This window comes from Penicillium crustosum (assembly GCF_028827405.1).
Source record: "Penicillium crustosum strain IBT 35664 chromosome Unknown utg000003l_segment0_segment0, whole genome shotgun sequence".
NCBI lineage: Eukaryota > Fungi > Ascomycota > Eurotiomycetes > Eurotiales > Aspergillaceae > Penicillium > Penicillium crustosum.
The window spans coordinates 3,538,027-3,556,445 of record NW_026623124.1 but is presented as its reverse complement, the minus strand read 5'-3'; the positions used below and the strand labels follow the sequence as shown (position 1 = coordinate 3,556,445).

General features: G+C 48.9%; 6 protein-coding genes across 6 annotated transcripts; 4 read left to right on the top strand and 2 right to left on the bottom strand.

The window, feature by feature from the left end:
• Positions 1-448: 448 nt before the first annotated feature.
• On the top strand, positions 449-4,589 carry N7487_008427 (SKI complex RNA helicase subunit SKI2; the record flags this gene model as incomplete). Its single annotated transcript, XM_056876157.1, has 5 exons — positions 449-678; positions 733-3,256; positions 3,323-3,611; positions 3,672-3,859; positions 3,909-4,589. The coding sequence occupies 5 exons, from the start codon at positions 449-451 to the stop codon at positions 4,587-4,589; spliced, it is 3,912 nt and encodes a 1,303-aa protein (XP_056728345.1).
• Positions 4,590-5,136: 547 nt separating this feature from the next.
• N7487_008426 (putative nonsense-mediated mRNA decay protein (Nmd5)) lies at positions 5,137-8,712 on the top strand (the record flags this gene model as incomplete). The annotated part of the gene is made up of 8 exons (XM_056876156.1): positions 5,137-5,226; positions 5,290-5,368; positions 5,441-5,901; positions 5,967-7,344; positions 7,396-7,527; positions 7,587-8,132; positions 8,188-8,484; positions 8,543-8,712. The coding sequence occupies 8 exons, from the start codon at positions 5,137-5,139 to the stop codon at positions 8,710-8,712; spliced, it is 3,153 nt and encodes a 1,050-aa protein (XP_056728344.1).
• A 1,601-nt stretch (positions 8,713-10,313) lies between these two features.
• Positions 10,314-10,541, top strand: N7487_008425 (uncharacterized protein; the record flags this gene model as incomplete). The annotated part of the gene is made up of 1 exon (XM_056876155.1): positions 10,314-10,541. One exon carries the CDS (start codon positions 10,314-10,316, stop codon positions 10,539-10,541), a length of 228 nt encoding a protein of 75 aa, XP_056728343.1.
• A 373-nt stretch (positions 10,542-10,914) lies between these two features.
• vip1 (putative actin cytoskeleton protein (VIP1)) lies at positions 10,915-11,880 on the bottom strand (the record flags this gene model as incomplete). Its single annotated transcript, XM_056876154.1, has 3 exons — positions 10,915-11,569; positions 11,662-11,748; positions 11,801-11,880. The coding sequence occupies 3 exons, from the start codon at positions 11,878-11,880 to the stop codon at positions 10,915-10,917; spliced, it is 822 nt and encodes a 273-aa protein (XP_056728342.1).
• A 385-nt stretch (positions 11,881-12,265) lies between these two features.
• N7487_008423 (uncharacterized protein) lies at positions 12,266-13,249 on the bottom strand (the record flags this gene model as incomplete). The annotated part of the gene is made up of 3 exons (XM_056876153.1): positions 12,266-12,847; positions 12,925-12,998; positions 13,054-13,249. 3 exons carry the CDS (start codon positions 13,247-13,249, stop codon positions 12,266-12,268), a joined length of 852 nt encoding a protein of 283 aa, XP_056728341.1.
• Positions 13,250-14,234: 985 nt separating this feature from the next.
• N7487_008422 (uncharacterized protein) lies at positions 14,235-15,815 on the top strand (the record flags this gene model as incomplete). Its single annotated transcript, XM_056876152.1, has 1 exon — positions 14,235-15,815. The coding sequence occupies one exon, from the start codon at positions 14,235-14,237 to the stop codon at positions 15,813-15,815; it is 1,581 nt and encodes a 526-aa protein (XP_056728340.1).
• Between the last annotated feature and the right edge of the window lie 2,604 nt (positions 15,816-18,419).

The window sequence follows — 18,419 nt, the reverse complement described above, 5'->3', positions numbered from 1 at the left end:
CTTGTCTATGTATTAAAGATATGAAAGCAATGGAAGGACGTAAACTTTATAAATATCTCAGTTTACCAATTGGGAATAAATAGTTAGTTAGGTTGTGTGAAAGATGTTATAATAGCCTTGCGGCCTGCCCCCTGAGAACCCCACACCGACATCGACGTCATGGATACTGCCGGTATATACCGCCTTGGGTGTCACTGAGAGAAGTTTACCGGTTGACCTGTTGCTGAATGATCTTTTCTTCAATCCCTTCGAAATACTTCATCATACTTACTCGCAGCCCCAATTTTATCCGTTACATTTGCCTTTTCTCATGTCCAAGAACAGTTCTTCTCGGCTTTGCGCTAGAACTTAAAATCGATACACATATCGGTGTGGGGTTCGGCCATTGCCGAGTCAAACATCATAACTTCAACTCACCGGTTGACTATTCAACACGGTACATCATACTATGGCGGACTCACTGGACGCCCCAATGAAGAATTTAGGCCTAGAAGGCAAAGGCTTTGACCCTTCGACCTTCGATGCTCGTCTCGCAGACGAAGAGAATGGCAAGATCGAGAACTTTCAAGCTCGGAAGCAAGCTCCTCAAAGCGCCCAAGAGTTGCTAACGGAACTTGAAAATGAGTTCTTGAGCCCATCAGACAAATTCAGCACTAAATGGCTGAACACTCTCCAAAGGTAAGTAAGTATTATGTTTTCATTTGCGGGGCAGCTTTTTGACAGGTTTGGCAGACGATGGGATGTTTCGACGGATTACGCAGACCTTTTCGAACTCGCCCCAACACAAACACGGACAGTGACTCGTTTCACGCGAGAGGGATTGGAGGGACGTGTTACTGGATATCAAGAAGTCACTGTTCCTGCTGCAAGCGCAACAGCCAAGAATTCCACCTCGCTTCTCCGCCGACCTGCTGGCCGCGCCGACTTTGTTAGAGGTGCCGCAGGCTTCTTTCCTTTTGCCCCGGGGGGCTTGGACGCCATCGAGGCCTTGGCAGCAATGGAGGCCGAGGCTCAGGTCACAGAACAATCGAAGAACGGGAAACAAGGGCTCGATCGCATCATTAACTTTGGCACAGAGGGGGGTCTTTTGACCACACCCCCTGGTTTCGATAACGGTGTTGATTTCGATGAAGCCAAATCCAAAGAAGCCACCGAAGGCGCCCAAGAAGTCGAAACCGCCCTTCTTCAAGAGGACAGCGACCTCAAAGTGGACCAACCCGAGGAGATTGCGGATGTTGATACAGGAGCAAAGGCCGAGCTTGACGATGTCAGCGAGGATGAAGAAGAAGAAGAAGAAGAAGAAGATATTGACGCTTTGCTACCGGTTGAGTTCCCGGCATTGGAACCGCGTAGCCAGTTGCTCGCAGGGATCCACAAGCAAAAGGGTAAAGAATGGGCCCACGTTGTCGACATCAACAAGGATATTCCAAACTTCAATGAATTGGTTCCTGATATGGCCAGAGAGTGGCCATTTGAGCTTGACACTTTCCAGAAGGAGGCCGTTTACCATCTTGAGAATGGTGATTCGGTGTTTGTTGCGGCCCATACCTCGGCAGGCAAGACAGTTGTGGCTGAATACGCAATCGCTTTGGCTGCTAAACACATGACCAAAGCGATCTATACGTCTCCGATTAAAGCTCTGAGCAACCAGAAATACCGTGATTTCAGAACCGAGTTCGACGACGTCGGTATTCTGACCGGTGATGTTCAAATCAACCCGGAAGCCAGCTGTCTCATCATGACTACTGAGATCTTGCGAAGTATGCTGTACCGTGGCGCTGATCTCATCCGCGATGTTGAATTCGTTATTTTCGACGAGGTGCATTATGTGAATGACCTCGAACGAGGTGTGGTATGGGAAGAAGTCATCATTATGCTTCCGGAGCATGTCACATTGATTCTTCTCTCTGCCACTGTGCCCAATACCCGGGAGTTTGCATCCTGGGTCGGCCGTACAAAGAAGAAGGATATCTATGTCATTTCAACCCATAAGCGACCTGTCCCGCTGGAGCACTATCTCTGGGCCGGGAAGAGCAAGCACAAGATCGTCGACTCCAACAAAAGATTCCTTGAGAGCGGCTGGAAGGAAGCGGATGATATTTTGTCCGGCAAAGATAAGGCCAAAGCTAAGAAGGAGGCTGAAGCTCAGGCACAGTCAGCGCAAGCTAGAGCACCAGTCCCCCAGGGCCGGGGACGTGGTCAGCCAGCGAATGTCAGAGGTGGCCGCGGCGGCCCACAGCGTGGAGGTCCACAGCGAGGTCGGGGACAGGGTGGCGGACAGTATTCTAACCGAGGAACAGGCAACATTGCTCGCACAGGCCGTGGTGGTGGTCGTACAAGTGCGGCCCAGGACAAGAACACCTGGGTGCATCTTGTTTCGCATCTTCGCAAAGAAGACTTGCTGCCCGCATGTGTTTTCGTTTTCTCTAAGAAGCGATGCGAGGAGAACGCAGATTCATTGTCAAATCAAGACTTTAGCAATGCCAGCGAGAAGAGTTTGACCCACATGTTCATCGAGAAATCACTTACCCGATTGAAACCCGAAGACCGCACGCTACCGCAGATTCTTCGTCTTCGTGAGCTACTAAGCAGAGGCATTGCTGTACACCATGGTGGTCTCCTGCCCATCATGAAGGAGGTTGTTGAGATTCTCTTCGCTAGATCGCTGGTAAAGGTCCTGTTCGCCACAGAAACCTTCGCGATGGGTCTGAATCTTCCCACCCGAACTGTGGTATTCTCCGGGTTCCGTAAGCACGACGGCAAATCATTCCGTGATCTCTTGCCCGGCGAATATACGCAAATGGCGGGACGTGCTGGTCGTAGAGGTCTCGACACGGTGGGGTATGTTATCGTGACAAACAGCGGAAAGGACGAGGCCCCGTCTGCTGCGTCGCTGAAACAGATGATCCTTGGAGACCCGACAAAGCTTAGGTCTCAATTCCGACTGACATACAACATGATTCTGAATCTGTTGCGCGTGGAAGCCCTAAAGATTGAGGAAATGATCAAGCGGAGTTTCAGTGAAAACGCAACACAAGCTCTCTTACCGGAACACGAGAAGCAAGTACAGGTATCTGAGGCCAGTCTTGCAAAGATCAAACGGACACCATGTGAGATCTGTGACCTGGATTTGATGGCCTGCCATGATGCCGCCATGGAATATCGAAAGCTCACAGCTGAGTTCCACACCGAGCTGCTATCATCGCCTGTCGGCAAACGTGTTTTCACGTCGAAGAGATTGGTTGTGTACCGCAAGGTGAGTTCATATGTTATGTTATGTTGTGGTAGTATGTGGTTGGGAGAATGCTGACATGATCGTTAGGACGGACAACGTACTGCTGGTGTTATTACGCGCGATGGGGCTTCCGCGGGAGTCATCGGGGCGGTACCTTGTATCCAAGTATTTGAGATCGGAACTTTGAGTAACAAGCGGCACCCCACCGATATTCTCCCATTCTTGCCTATGTTCCGACACTATTTCCAACCACTCCCTAGTCGCGTCGATGACATGAGCCTTCGAGTATGCAAGATCCCATTGTCCGACGTTGAGTGCGTGACAAACACGCTGGTCAAGATCACAAAACCAATGTGGTATCTAAACATTAAGAAAGGTAAGAGCATACTTGCTTCTTTTCACATATAGGATGTCAAAAATACTAATTCAGGAACAGAGTCAACCAAGTGGGCTGAACTTGAACTGTACCAGTACACCAACTCCTGGATCCATACGGGCTGGGAAGAGATTGACTGGCAACGCATCAAAGAGATGGAAATTCGCGATATCCTTGACAAACGACAAGCTCAGGCAGAAATTGCTCAGTCATGCCACTGCCTACAATGCCCTGATTTCGTGAAACACGTGAGTGTCTTATTTCTATTCATCTGAGCCCTATACTAATTTTAAATAGTTCGAGATGCAACACGACGAGTGGCAGGTTAAAGAAAACATCTCGGAGCTGAAGCAACTGATGTCTGACCAAAACCTTCAACTACTTCCGGATTATGAGCAGCGTATCCACGTGCTGAGGGAGCTCGGATTTGTTGACGAACAATCTCGTGTGCAACTGAAGGGCAAAGTGGCATGCGAGATTCACTCCGCTGACGAGCTGGTACTGACCGAATTGGTTCTCGAGAATGTTCTTGCTGAATACGAACCGGAAGAGATTGTTGCATTGCTCTCTGCATTTGTATTCCAAGAGAAGACAGAAAGCACACCCACCCTCACTCCTCGTCTGGAGAAGGGCCAGAAGGAGATCGTTCGCATCGCCGAGAGAGTGAATGATTTCCAGATTCTACACCAGGTCATTCAGTCTAGTGAAGATTCTAACGATTTTGCCAGCAAGCCCCGCTTTGGTCTCGCCGAAGTTGTCTATGAATGGGCCAAGGGAATGTCTTTCAATCGCATCACAGACCTCACGGATGTGATGGAGGGTACTATTGTTCGGGTGATCACCCGACTGGATGAGACTTGTCGCGAAGTGAAGAATGCGGCCAAACTGGTCGGCGATCCAGCACTTCACACTAAGATGCAGAAAGCCCAGGAGTTGATCAAGCGCGATGTCATCTTCGCGGCCTCTCTTTACATGTGAAGACTCTCTTTCCATATGAACATACTCAATCCTTGGGGGATATGGTTCTAATGCCTGTGTCCTTATTGGGTAGTCATGAGGCTCTCCACCAATGGAGGATTCACCACAATGTATGTAAACCAAAACGAAGAAATGAACATGAAAGTATTAAATTCCATTTGAATTTGAAATGTAAACCCTCGTAATACTCTTTTTTTATATAAAGTGATCAAAGTAATACATCAACCCCAAAATGTTACCCAAGCACTATAGTCATAGCTCATAGTTCTTAGGGAAAATCCGTGTGTGCGGCCTCTGATTAGCTGCGGGGCGACCGCCTCCCGAGAAGTCGGGAAAATCGAAAAAAATCCCCCTCCTCTTGCAAGAACAACATCTTCTTTCCCCTTCTCTTCAAGATCCATACGATCTATTTAGGACATTCACGTCCTTTCAATCCTTGACTCTTTCCCCTCACCCGTCTTCCATCGGCGCCCGTCCGCGTCTCCCCCGGGGTTCTCAGTTTATTTGGAGATTTTTTGACTTTCTGGTGTTGGGGGATTGTTGCGCGATGGATGTCACAGCCCTCCGAGATCGCATTCAGTCTACTCTAGACGCGAATGCGGATATTCGCCGGCAAGCGGAGCTTGATTTGAAATATGTATGTGCTAGATCGACTGGCGGGGCACAGAAACGTCAGGCTCACACGTGGTTGAATATCTAGGCCGAGACGCAACCCGGTTTTATCAATGGACTCTTGGATATCTTGCAGGGCGAGCAAAACAATGCAGTCCAGCTGTCTGGTTAGTCTTTGGGTGTCCATGTTGGTTCGCGAAGGAACTTTTGTTTCTTACTGACCCCGCTCTTTCCTATAGCTGGTGTATACCTGAAGAACCGTATTACCCGTGGATGGGCCCCCGTCGAAGATAGCCCGCAGCGTACGCCAATTCCTGAAGCCGAGAAGCCCAGTTTCAGGGAGAGACTTATCCCTGCCCTGGCCTCGACGCCCCCCAATGTCCGCAATCAACTGGTTCCCCTCCTCCAGAAGATCCTCCAAAACGATTTCCCCGAGCAGTGGCCCGGATTCTTGGATCTTACTCTGCAGCTTCTCGGAACCAATGACGCGAGTACGGTCTATGCGGGTCTGCAGTGTCTTTTGGCAGTCTGCCGCGTTTACAGGTTTAAGGCTGGCGAGAAGAGAGAGGAGTTTGATAAAATCGTGGAACATTCATTCCCCCAGCTGCTTAGCATCGGATCTAAGCTTGTTGATGAGGAAAGTTTGGAGGCTGCGGAGATGCTCCGTATTGTGGTGAAGGCTTTCAAGCACGCAATTTACGTCGGTTACCCTGATTCTAGTCTGCGCGTGGCTAAGCCATTTATACTGACTGGTTGCGGATTTAGTTTGAGCTTTCCCCATGCCTACAGACCCACCAGGCAACTGTGGACTGGTGTACACTATTCCTTCGCATTGTCTCGAAGGTACCCCCTGCGAACTCAATGGCAGACTCGAAAGAGGAGCGGGAGATGAACCACTGGTGGAAGTGCAAGAAGTGGTCCTACGCCAACCTGAACCGTCTATTCATCAGATACGGCAACCCCACCACGATCACGAAATCCTCTACTCCCGACTACACACCGTATGCGAAGACCTTTATCAGCACTTTCGCCCCCGAAATTCTCAAGGGATACCTGACGGAGATCGACAAGTGGGTGTCCAAGACGCAATGGCTCAGCAACTCCGCACTTTCATATACTTTGGTCTTTATGGAGGAGTGTGTGAAGCCAAAGGCCATGTGGGAGCACTTGAAGCCGCACATGGACAACCTAATTGCCCACTTCGTTTTCCCCATCCTGTGCCAGTCCGACGAGGACATTGAGCTTTTCGAAGATGACCCATCTGAGTACCTCCACCGCAAGTTGAACTTCTATGAGGAAGTGTCCGCTCCTGATGTTGCTGCCACAAACTTCTTGGTTTCCCTCACCAAGAACCGCAAGAAGCAGACCTTCTCCATTCTCACATTCGTGAACAGTGTTGTTAGCAAGTATGAGTCTGACCCGGAGGAGCAGAAACAGCCCAGGGAGAAGGAGGGTGCTTTGAGAATGATTGGATCGCTTGCTTCCGTCATCCTAGGCAAGAAGAGTCCAATTGCTGACCAGGTCGAATACTTCTTCGTCCGTCATGTTTTCCCCGAATTCCGCAGCCCCCACGGCTTCCTCCGTGCCCGTGCTTGCGACACCCTGGAGAAGTTTGAGCAGCTCGACTTCAAGGACCCGAACAACCTCATGGTTATCTACCGCAACATCCTCGAGTCCATGACCGATTCCGAACTTCCCGTGCGAGTCGAGGCCGCCCTTGCTCTGCAGCCCCTTATCCGTCACGATGTCATCCGTACATCGATGCAGCAAAACATCCCCCAGATTATGCAGCAGCTTCTCAAGCTGGCCAACGAGGTTGATGTGGATGCTCTGGCTAACGTCATGGAGGACTTTGTTGAGGTCTTCTCTGCCGAGCTTACTCCCTTCGCTGTGGCACTGAGCGAGCAGCTCCGCGACACTTACATGCGCATTGTTGGCGAGCTCCTGGAGCGTAACGCCTCCAAGGGTGGTGACGAGGATGGCTACGGCGATTTCTTGGATGACAAGAGCATCACCGCTCTGGGCGTTTTGCAGACCATCGGCACTCTCATTCTCACACTCGAGAGCACCCCTGATGTGCTTCTACACCTCGAGACTATCTTGATGCCTGTCATCAGCATCACTCTGGAGAACAAGCTTTATGGTAAGTTTGTTAATCCTTAATTTCACGTCCAGCTCTAATTGGTTATTCTAGATCTCTACAACGAAATTTTCGAGATCATTGACAGCTGCACATTCGCATCCAAGACCATTTCCCCATCCATGTGGCAAGCCTTCGAGCTGATTCACAAGACGTTCAAGGCTGGTGCTGAGCTGTACCTTGAAGGTAGGAGGTTCACATCAATTCCCGCAGTTTTGAACTTCTATTGACTTTTCTGCGTATAGATATGCTCCCCGCCCTTGACAACTATGTCGCTTATGGCTCTGATATGCTGGTTCAGAACCCAGCTTACCTGGACGCTATGGTCGGTATGGTGCAGGACATCTTCTCTGACGACAAGGTTGGTGGCGTTGACCGCATCTGCGGGTGCAAGCTTGCCGAGACCCTGATGCTCAACCTTCGGGGTCACATTGACCAGTATATCCCCATGTTCATTGAGATGGCTATGCAGGTTATCGACGCCGGCGAGGCACGCACTAAGTCGTACCGCATCCACTTGATGGAGATGGTCATCAACGCGATCTACTACAACTCAGCTCTCAGTCTTCAGGTTATGGAGGCCAAGGGCTGGACTAACAAGTTCTTCAGCACCTGGTTCGCTAACATCGACAACTTTAAACGTGTGCATGATAAGAAGCTGTCAATTGCCGCAATCAGCTCGCTGCTTACTCTGAAGGCTACCGATGTTCCGGTCAGTGTCCAGCAGGGATGGCCCAGACTGTTGCAGGGTGTGACAAGGCTCTTCCAGACCCTGCCTGCTGCTCTCAAGCGTACGTTCCCCCCCTATCTCCCGTCGTGTTCCCCAAAGGCTAAGAATTTATTCAGAACGTGAGGACGCTACCAGGGAGTCCGACTTCACCCTCGATGACGAGGATGACGAGGATGATGAGGACAATGACTGGGATGGAGATGTTGAGTGGGATGAAAACGAGGTTGAGGCAGCTCTTGATGAAGACGACGTCGCCGACGAGAGTGCTGCTTACCTCGACTTCCTCAACCAGGAGGCTCAAAAGTTCGGCTCCTACACTGATGATGACGATGATGACATGGACGAGGAAAGCCTTCTGGAGACCCCTCTAGACAAGGTTGAGCCATATGGCATGTTCAAGCATGTCCTGCTGAGTAAGTGACCTCTACAAGAAAATTTCCTTTATGTATCACCCACTAACCTCAACTCCAGACCTTCAGCAAGAACAGCCCCAGCTGTACGAGAGTCTGACCAAGGTTCTCGGTCCTGAGGAGCAGCAGGTCATTCAAGGCGTCTTCCACGAAGCCGACGCCAAGGCCATGGTCGCTGCTGCTAACGCAGAAGCCGCCGCTGCAGCGGGCATGCAGGCCAACGGCAACTAAGAGACTATAACCGAGATGGATTGAGAAAAACAAAAAAGCTTCGAATTTCCAATGCCTCGGACGTCTAGTCTCATATTTCTTTCCCCTTCCCGCATTTTCCTCACGAGACCATATGCCCATTTCATGTCTTTCCCGCTTCTTTAGATCATGTCCCATCTGCTCTGTACCTCCGTGTTTCTTTCGTCATGTCTTTTTCCTGTCATGCTCTCGCTGATGTACTCTTAAAAGTCCTACCCGTGGACATTCTGCTCGAGGGCATCTCCCCTCCCACCCCCTTCTAATCCTCTTCGATGCACAGATTCCCCTGAAGACACCCTTCTTTCCTCATGATAGTACATCAGCCATGCTACGAATGTTGGATTCCAGTTCTGGAACCTGTAGTACCGTAGATACCAGCCACATCGGTGGACTCGGAACTGAATCCACATTTTTACAAGAACATTTTTAGATTACTCATATAGAAGGCACCCAGCAAGGCACCAAGAACGCAAAAGAAGTATATATTACACAATATGGCCGTAAATTTGGTCTTGAAAGCAACATCCTGCAGCCGTTCAGGTCAGTCTATCGCCGTGGGATGGCTCGGTGGTTGAGACAAGCTTTTGACCCTTGTGTGAATTCCGAAGGCGTCATGAACATCAAGTCATGTGTCTCACCCGTTTGCTCGTAGTTTGTACCGAGGAAATCCATGCACTGGCATTCTATTACTTCCAAGAACTCTTTCACCTGCTTTGTCGCCAAGCTGATGTGATAACAAAGCAACGTAGAAGGAAGAAGATGTGAGGTCAAAACAAACATGACGAATGACGTCATATGCCTGAGAGACAATTACCTAGGTATCAATCCGGATGTCAGTGCGGCTCAGTTTTAGTCAACTTGATGATCCGCATGTATCTACATTATAAGACTAGGTAAGTTCTAGAGTCATTTATAAGCTAGAAGGAGGTTGGAGTCCATTCTTGCTGCCATAGTCTTTACATGCACTTTCGATTTCAATACTACCTCACCGGGTAGGTGGGATGACAATGGAATGGATGGAAATGGGTAAAATGGGCAATCGATTATGGCATTTGTAAGACTAGCGGACTATGTGGTAGATAAGGTTAGTTTAGAAAAAGTGATAGTTAGAAAGCAAAGAAGTTGAGAAAATAGTCCATTACCGATGTGCGTATATTAAGGATCTATAGCTATACAGCCTCGTAGCACAACCAGCAAGTAAAGATTCGAGTACAGGCTGATCTCAAAGCACACCATACTTTATCATTATTGTAGCTAACAACTTGCAATATCATGTTAGGTTGGTAGTAGAATGGAGAGTGCCACTCCACAACGTCATGATGATGAGCCCCAACCGGTTTAGATAGTAACGTCAGTTGATCTCCCAGAATCAAATAAAAAGGGCACTGTGCCTTCGTATATTTTACTGTTTAAACACAAACACTCTACACCCATCACTAAGCCTACATATATACTACGTTGATTGAAGGTCAGTACTATCAAGATCACCATATCATCTCATACTTCATTTCTCCCTCTTAAATCAAGAAACTCACATATATCCCTCTCTTTAGTACATCAATCCCAATCCTACAATATCCATAATGTCTGCTCCCTACCCCGGCCGCCAATCCCCCTCTCCGGAGCGCCAATCTGGTGCCCAGCAGCAGGATACCCCCGGCACTGGCAGGACCGACGTCGGCAAACACCCAGAACCTGAGTTCTCGCAACATTCGTCAGAATACTTCAGGGACAATGTTTTGACAAGCAACCCCGAACACCCGCTAGAGAAGATTGAAGCGGAGAAGTACACCAAGGGAAAACAACATTGAGATAGGGTATTTCTTGGAAGGGTCGTGTTTTTGAATTTTGGATAATGATATCACGAAGAATAAGCTCAAATAACTATCCTATTTTGAGTTATGTACTTAGTAAAACAATACATTAAATCTTGTGAGTGGAATCGATCTTTATGTCCATTGTATTGCTTATTGGGAGACCCGTAGTTATCATAGGCTCACTTGTAATAAGCGCCCAAAAATCAGGTTATCACACAGGCAGAAAGAAAAAAAAAATAAACTATGAACACTGCATGGCATGGCATGGCATCATGAGAAGGAAAAAGATAAAGCAATAGACAAAGGAAACACGCCCAGCGCAGATATTCGTCTCCTCGTTAAGTTAAGACCTCATTCCCAGGATCCCTTACACCTTCTCAGAGGGCGCAGGAGCAGCAGCAGGAGCCTCAGCCTGAGCAGGAACAGCAGCGGGCTCCGCAGCAGTAACACCAGGGGCAGCAGCAGGGGAAGCAGCAGGAGGAGCAGCAACACCCTCAGCCTCACCAGTCTTACCCTGCTTCAAATCCGCCAGACGACGAGCCTCAGCATGAATATCGCGGACCTGCTTATCGGTCTGAACATAAAAGTCACGCAGCTTCTGACCGGAGGGGTGCTCCAGAGCCTTCTCGAAGTACGAGCTCAGGCCGCGCCAGCCAGTAGCCGCCTTAGTGGAGATCTTGTAGCTATCATCGATACCGCGAGCGCGCTCGGTGGCATTGTACTTCTTATCGAAGTTTGAAAGGGCCGACGTGAAGCGGTTCGAGACTCCGTGCTTCTTGTCCAACGCGATCGCCTTCATGATCGCATTGTCGCTCACAACGTACCCGTGCGCTAGGTACTCGGCGACAATGCGGGATCGGGGCTTGTCTTCTTGTGCGATGTGGTGCTCTTCTTCCTTGGTTTCGGTGCTGGCACCGGTCGCTTGGGCTCCGGCTAGGTCTTCGATGGTGTTGGCTGCTTCGACGTGCACGGCAGAAGTACCGAGTTGGGTCTGGTCGAGGAGGAGGGCAGTTTTAGCAGCACTGTTTTTTTCGGGGATTGGGTTAGTTTTTGGTTTTCATGTGGGCTGGTTGCGGGATGCGGGAAATGAGAAACTGGGTGCGGGGTAGCTTACGCCTCCTTTTCAAAGGTCACAGTGGCGGACTTTTGAGCATCGGCTTCCCCAGAGACCGGGGTGATTGAGAGAGTAACAATCTTTCCACTGTTTTCAAGTTAGCATGTTGTCAAATAAAGTAATAATTGCGATAATGTACCAGAAGCTGAAGAAGTCGCGAACCTCCTTCTCGGAGGTTGTTGACGAGATGCCAGAAACATGGACGGTAGAGTGAGACATGATGTTAGGTAGAGGAGAAAAGAAAAAAGGTTGTAGAAATCTAAGCGTCACACCATTTCCCAGGTGGGATACGACTATTTATCTAACGCAGCCTACTGCGCCACAGGTGACGTGGTGACGTATAGCGGGGCTGTTGCACCGCCTCATTATAGCTAATTTTCTTTTTTTGGTAATTCTTTTCTTGTTTTGTTGAGCTTTTTGTTTAATTGGACTACATCATTTTCAATGGAGCTGCCTGGAAAATGAATTTTCACATGCCAAAAAAAAAAAAAAATAGGATTGCGTTGAATGTGTTTGCCTGCAAACCTCCCGATATGAAAATGTTGGGCACTGCCTCCACGGTGGCAATGCGAAAGGAATGATATGGGTTAGAATGGAAGTCGAATCAGGCATCAATGATTCTTTCGGACGGTGTGGCAGAAGCCTCACTTGCTGAATCCTCCTTTTGTCTCTTTAAAGTCTGCTCCAGATCCCGCACGCGCCTCCTCAGCTGTTCGTTCTCCCGCTTCATGTATTCCACCTCCAACCTATGATGCGTGGCCTCCTCAAACCGCGACAGTGAGCCTCCAGGTGAATGGCCTAAATGGGTCTGGGACACTGAGTTCCGGTGGGGGTATACGCTGCTGTTGAACGAAGATAGTGACCCGATGGAGGGTCGGCGAGATGTGAGAGATGGCTCACGGCTGCGAACCGTTCGAGAATGGTCTGTCTGGCGATACGGGATGTCTCGTGAGGGTGCAATTCCAGTGACACTTGCAGACTGCGGGGCCTGGTTTGCTGAAGCATGTGAACTGAGGCTGGAGTTGGACCGGTTCCGTCGCGCAGAGTGAGATGGGATGGAGCTGCTGAGGGTAGGTGATGCCTGTGCGCGATCTACCTCGTTAAATGTCGAGGTAGAGGATGCTGTCGATGCCACGGATGCTGTCTGCTGGCGGAGAATAGATAACTCTCGAGTCAATCGATTCACCTGCGGGGAGTTTTGATGCGTCAGCCGCTGAGGGGTCCACGGGTATGTATACTTTGGGGCTCTGGGATCCCACTTACCATTGCTTCTTGCTCTTTCTCAAGCACTAGATGGAGATCCGAAGTCGTCAGCGGCTGAGGGTGACGCAACGGCCCTTATTCTGTTAGTCGGGGAGCTCATCAAAGTGGTGGCTGCCACTGCGGACTCACCTTGGGCGGTACTTGTTATGCCGTAATCCCCCGTTCCAAGTGGTGGACTTCCTGGGGGCGGAAGTGCTGTGGAAATATGAGGACCATGTACTGGTTGTCGGGGTGTCGGAGACTGCGATGCCATAGCGGGTGCCGATGTTACTGCACGAGGTCGTGCCATAGTAGAGTTGGAAACAGCGCTCAAATCGGGAGCCATGGCTATCAGATATGTTCTGTTGATATTGCTTAACGGTAAGTTTGTTGTTCCACACCTGTGGTCGGCATATGAGTCAAAAGGACTGAACTATAAGTGTTTCAGCCTTGGGATAAATAATCAGTAACAGTCAGATTTCCGGAAATATAAACCAAAACACCCCTTGATGCAATTCCAGGGCGGTTGTTGAAACATACCAGTTATGGGAGGGGGTCAAAGGCCTCCTTTCGGGAAGGGGAATTGAGAAAGGCAGGAAGAGACAGGAAGAGAAAGAAAGAGAGACCTGCAAAATTGGGCTTCTCTCTTGCCGTGAAATGTTTTATCCTTTGTCGCTTTGATTGGGCCGTGCACGTAATCTGCATCGATTGGATGTACATGTACATCGTAGCTCTGGAGATAACATGGGGAACATTCCAGACATGTAGCAACATTAACTACGTGTATGTACAGCTACTTATCTAGGTACATATGTAGGAAAAGGCGGGTACATTAGAAGAATCATCTAGCAGCTATCTTATGACACAATTCATGGATATTTTTGTTAATCTACTTCCAATTGTACAAATGAACGGAGATAGTACGTTATGTAGACTTTGTGCTCAGGCCCCTTTTGAGGCATATTGGATGTCTCAATTGGAGCTATCTACGGAGGAGTAAATTGAGCAATAATGGGCTCATATCATCGTCGATCATTGTCTTCAACCTCCTATAAACCCCCAAGGAACGTCATACTTAACATATCATAGCCTGGGAGATGCCGACTGCAAAACAATAAGCTCCACTTTGGCCCCGGGAGGACCTCGGATTGATCTGCGTGTTACATAAGCCTACGATCCACGAAAGAGCTGGGTAAACAACCTCAATCTCATATCACTGTGGGTTGTGGCAGTGAAGTCTTATAAGGCCCTCACAGGCCTCAGCTTGTCTCTCCAGGCATCTAAGCTTGCATAGTCACCTGGGGTACTCTAAACCCCCGCCCAATGAAACCATGGCCCGACCAATCTCCCCTGACGCTACCCACATTCCACCGATTCTGAAACCGCTCGCTCCTTACGTTAAGTCGCGCCAGGAAACCCTTCAAATTCGCCAGGCGCTGACGTCTTATTTGCGCTCATTTATCGAATTCGATGATCAGTCAAGCGATCATGCTCAATCCCACCTCGCCCTGTCTGCGTCGACCGATGGTGTTGCCGGAGTCAAACGGATCCCTACCGACCTCCCCGGGCTGAGAAAGGATTATCTAAAAGCATTGGCGGCCAATGTTGCGGCCCGCAAAGAGTTCGCCTCGGCGTCTGAGAATGTCGCCTCGTTAAGGCGCCAGAGGATGACCCCGAACCGCCCTTCTGACGATGCGGATCTGCAAGAGCCCGGCACCGAACTTCGTGAATACCTTGCCCTTCTACGCGATCGACGCCGCCATACCAAGCTACAGGTGTTTCAGAATTATCTTGAAGAAATTAAAACACGCGATGCGGGCAGCTTGGAGGACGTTGCCAACGATGGGGAGCACATGCTGTTGCCGGAGGTAGATGCAGATGCGGGGCGCGATGGCTCTGAAACGGACTTGGATGAACTAGTGCATAGTCTCGAAAGAGCAGTTGTCCGCGCGAGAACTCAATTGGATCACCAAAAGCAATTGTTTGAGAAAGCCAAGGCACAGCATGATCCTCGAGCCGAGACTTCAGATGCCAAAGCAAAAGCATTACAAACGACCCGGGATGAGCTAGTACAATGGGTGGAGGAACGCCTGGTTGGCCAAGGGGATCCGGATGAGAGTATACTACAAGAGCTTCCCCCGGAGGAAATCGAAGAGGCCCAGCAGGGGTTAGAGAATCGCAAGATACAAATTACGGAGCAATATGCCGCATATCTGCGAGCCCGGAGGGATCTCCTCGACGCGGCCTCCAGAGCTTGTCAGCCGGTCAATGTGACCCAGAAGCCTCCGTTACGGTCAGCCAACAAAAACGAACTCGTCATACCAGAAATCCCACCACCCAACCCAATCGATGTTCTATCATATACAAACGAAAACCTGGTTCCACTACTTAAGATTCAAAAGTCGCTGGCTCTCCAGAAATCCTACTTATCTGGCTTACTCTCAAAAGAAAAGTCCACGACCCTCCGCGCCCTCAATCGCCTAAGTGACGAATCCCACCTTCTCCCCGAATACCCCACTCCCGCCCGCCAGCCGCGGGCTACTGCTCTCGGCTCGCGAATCCAAGCCCAGACCTCCGATCAGACCCCAGATGAGGTTGTTGGTCTTGCTGAAGCATGGGCATTCGCGTCTAATGCTGCAGCTGCCAACGAACGAGACTTTGTTCAGCAAAAGATCGCATTAGGTACTGAGGTTGCGCGGGACGCCCGGCAGACTCTGACTGATGTATGCAAAACCCTCAACCAGGACTTCGATGAGGTCATGCTGGAGGGTCGGGGGAACCGAGATGGGTCGGATTCATGGGCCTCCGATGCTCGCTCCGCGAAAGGTATGTCGAGGGGTGGGTCTCGGATTGAGAAACAGCCGAGTGGTCCATGGTCAGGTTTAAATGGGAGAGTGGGGGTTATAGAATAATTGTACTGTGTTGTATCTATTATAATAGTTCTCCCTAATATATAATGTGCTCTATCGGCTATTTCAACTTAATCACTTAATCCAGCTATCCGCGTTGATATTTCAGTGTAGGGGTTGGACATGGTACCTGGTATCAAACCAATTATACATTCCACTCGATACAATTTTAGTGGGATAGTCTGTTTGCTAGTAAGTTGCTGTTATAAACCTTGTTGTATTTAGCGAATGCCGTAAATTGTTTTCAGCATAACGATGTGGCAGTAGTAGCTAAATATATACAATACTCCCAAAAGACCTCTTAATACAAAGCCTCCGATGTAATAGTACAAACAGATCAGACTATAACAAGACGAAAACCAGGAGAGTACGCTCAATTAATATAACGACTTATGTGTTTATCTATAATGTTCGCCCCGTGATAGATCAGGATCGTAATATCGTCAGAGCTGGCTATGTACAAAGTATATTCCGGCAAGTTCATAGAAATTACTGTTACTGGCTTCGGTATGCTCGTCCTACGCAGATGCAATGGCCGATGCAATGTCCGAAGAAGCACCTAGCCTTCATTTTGAGATATCTTTCCTAGCACCTCTCCAAGCTCCCATTATCAACTTTACCCGGGCTGCAAGCTTGGTTAAGGGCCGGGTCAAAGATGGCTAGGCATAAGAAGATCACTCGCTTGGGTATCAATATTCCACTACATATTCCGGATCTACTTTTTACAAGGTAGACCCGATACACATGAGCCTATTGTGTAGCTTTAACTCACCATAGGACCTTGAAGGGTTGGTGCATCCTGTAAAACCAATTGAAACGCTATGGGTACCCATTAGGGCGACAAAGAAGTTGTTGTGTTATAGGCTAGGATCCTCCTGGTGCTAGTCTGGTCTCAGTCCATGAGCTGGCCCATAAATCTACCTAATTGACACATTCGAGAATGATCCTAGTTCCCGAGGTTATTCGAAGGTTCACGATGTAAAGGTTCCTTGTAAGGTTGGGACCTGAGAAGTAAAGGGGGGCAATATACATATATATACAAGGTATACACCGATGCTTGTGATTGGCTTATATACTCTTTGAAGATCCCGAGGTCCACATACCTACAACTCTTAGCCATGGCTGGGGCTTCCCTTTTTCCAACCTTGAGGGTGCCTACGGGCTTATGGTGGGCTCCTATAAGCCATGCTGATCTCCAGGGCTCCAGGGCTCCAGGGCTGGGCACCTGCTGCTGGGCATCCTGGAGGTACCCCCGAGGCAAGGACCTACATGTAAGTTGTACTTCATTTTTGACGACTCTACAAGTCATCTACTATTTCTGACAGTCCTCTCCTGGGCTGCATTCCGAACTTCACTATGGGCACGGAAACCTCCCTTTTCGGTTTCTACAGATGCAACGGATGACCAGCCTCATAGTCCTCGTCTCGGCAGAGCGCATGTTATAAAAGATTGGGTTCTATCATAATCCGGTCTTGTATTTCTCCTATTCCTGGCTATTCCGTCTTCGCAATTCTGACCCTGTGCTTTATAGGATCATAATATGTCTTCTCGCATCTCCGATTTATCCTATCTGCCGTCAATATTGTGATGCAGCTTCATGCCGCTATTATCGTTTCAACCTTTTCTCTGCACTCTTGCTTTTCTTCTTGTTTGTTAATTACCGGGCGTCAACCCGAAAAGATAACACCTCCACGATACCTACGACAGAAACGCCGCAACAAGAGAAGCAAGCAGGGAAAGTTTTGACCTAACGCCAGAATGAAATCATGTTGGGGATCTCCTACATATGCACACAGCCTTTCTTTGCCCTCTTGTCCTATCTTGTGCATATTAGGTTGCGGTCAGACAAACTCGAGATTCAATATCAAAGACACCCCATTCATCCCACATTTATGCGCCCAATTCTCAAACTGGTGTTGTGTCCGGGATGGCGCACATTAGCGGTCCGTTCGTGACCCACACTGTGGTTAGGTTTCTCCTTTTTGAGATGAAATTGCCCGAGAGAGTCTGATGAAAGAAGTGAATTGACGGTTCGTGGCCTCGTCTTTCTATCAATCCTTTCGCGAATGCCTCTGGACATCCCTCTTCATATTGAACCCCATCATCCGAGAGACCAATTCCAGGAAGGTCCGGCCATTCTATACAGTCTACCTTATTTCCTAATCCAGACATATACTCTACAGATAATACCTGGGACCTCACAAGTGGCTAGAAACAAATTAAAGGGTATTGACTATACACATCGACTAATATTTTATCCTAAGGATACCGAGTAAAGAGTGAGCCGATCACCAAGCACTCCTAGTAGCCCCAGGTGTTAATTGAACAACAAGCACTGCTGATGAAAGATAGATCTTACACACGTGACGTTGGAATAACTAAGATTTTGGTAAAAAGGTAGCCAATTTCGGTGGCTAATTTATGGTCAATTAGGGTTATGGTGTAATATCGGTGCTTGAAATTGAGAGATGAGAGATAAGAGATAGGGTTGGGGTCCGGCATCGGCATTGTCCCCTGGCAGATCATCACTGAGTGATACGCATCATGTGCTTGCTGGAAGCCCCCAATTGCCTGCTATATCCTTTATAACTTCTATATGAATTATAA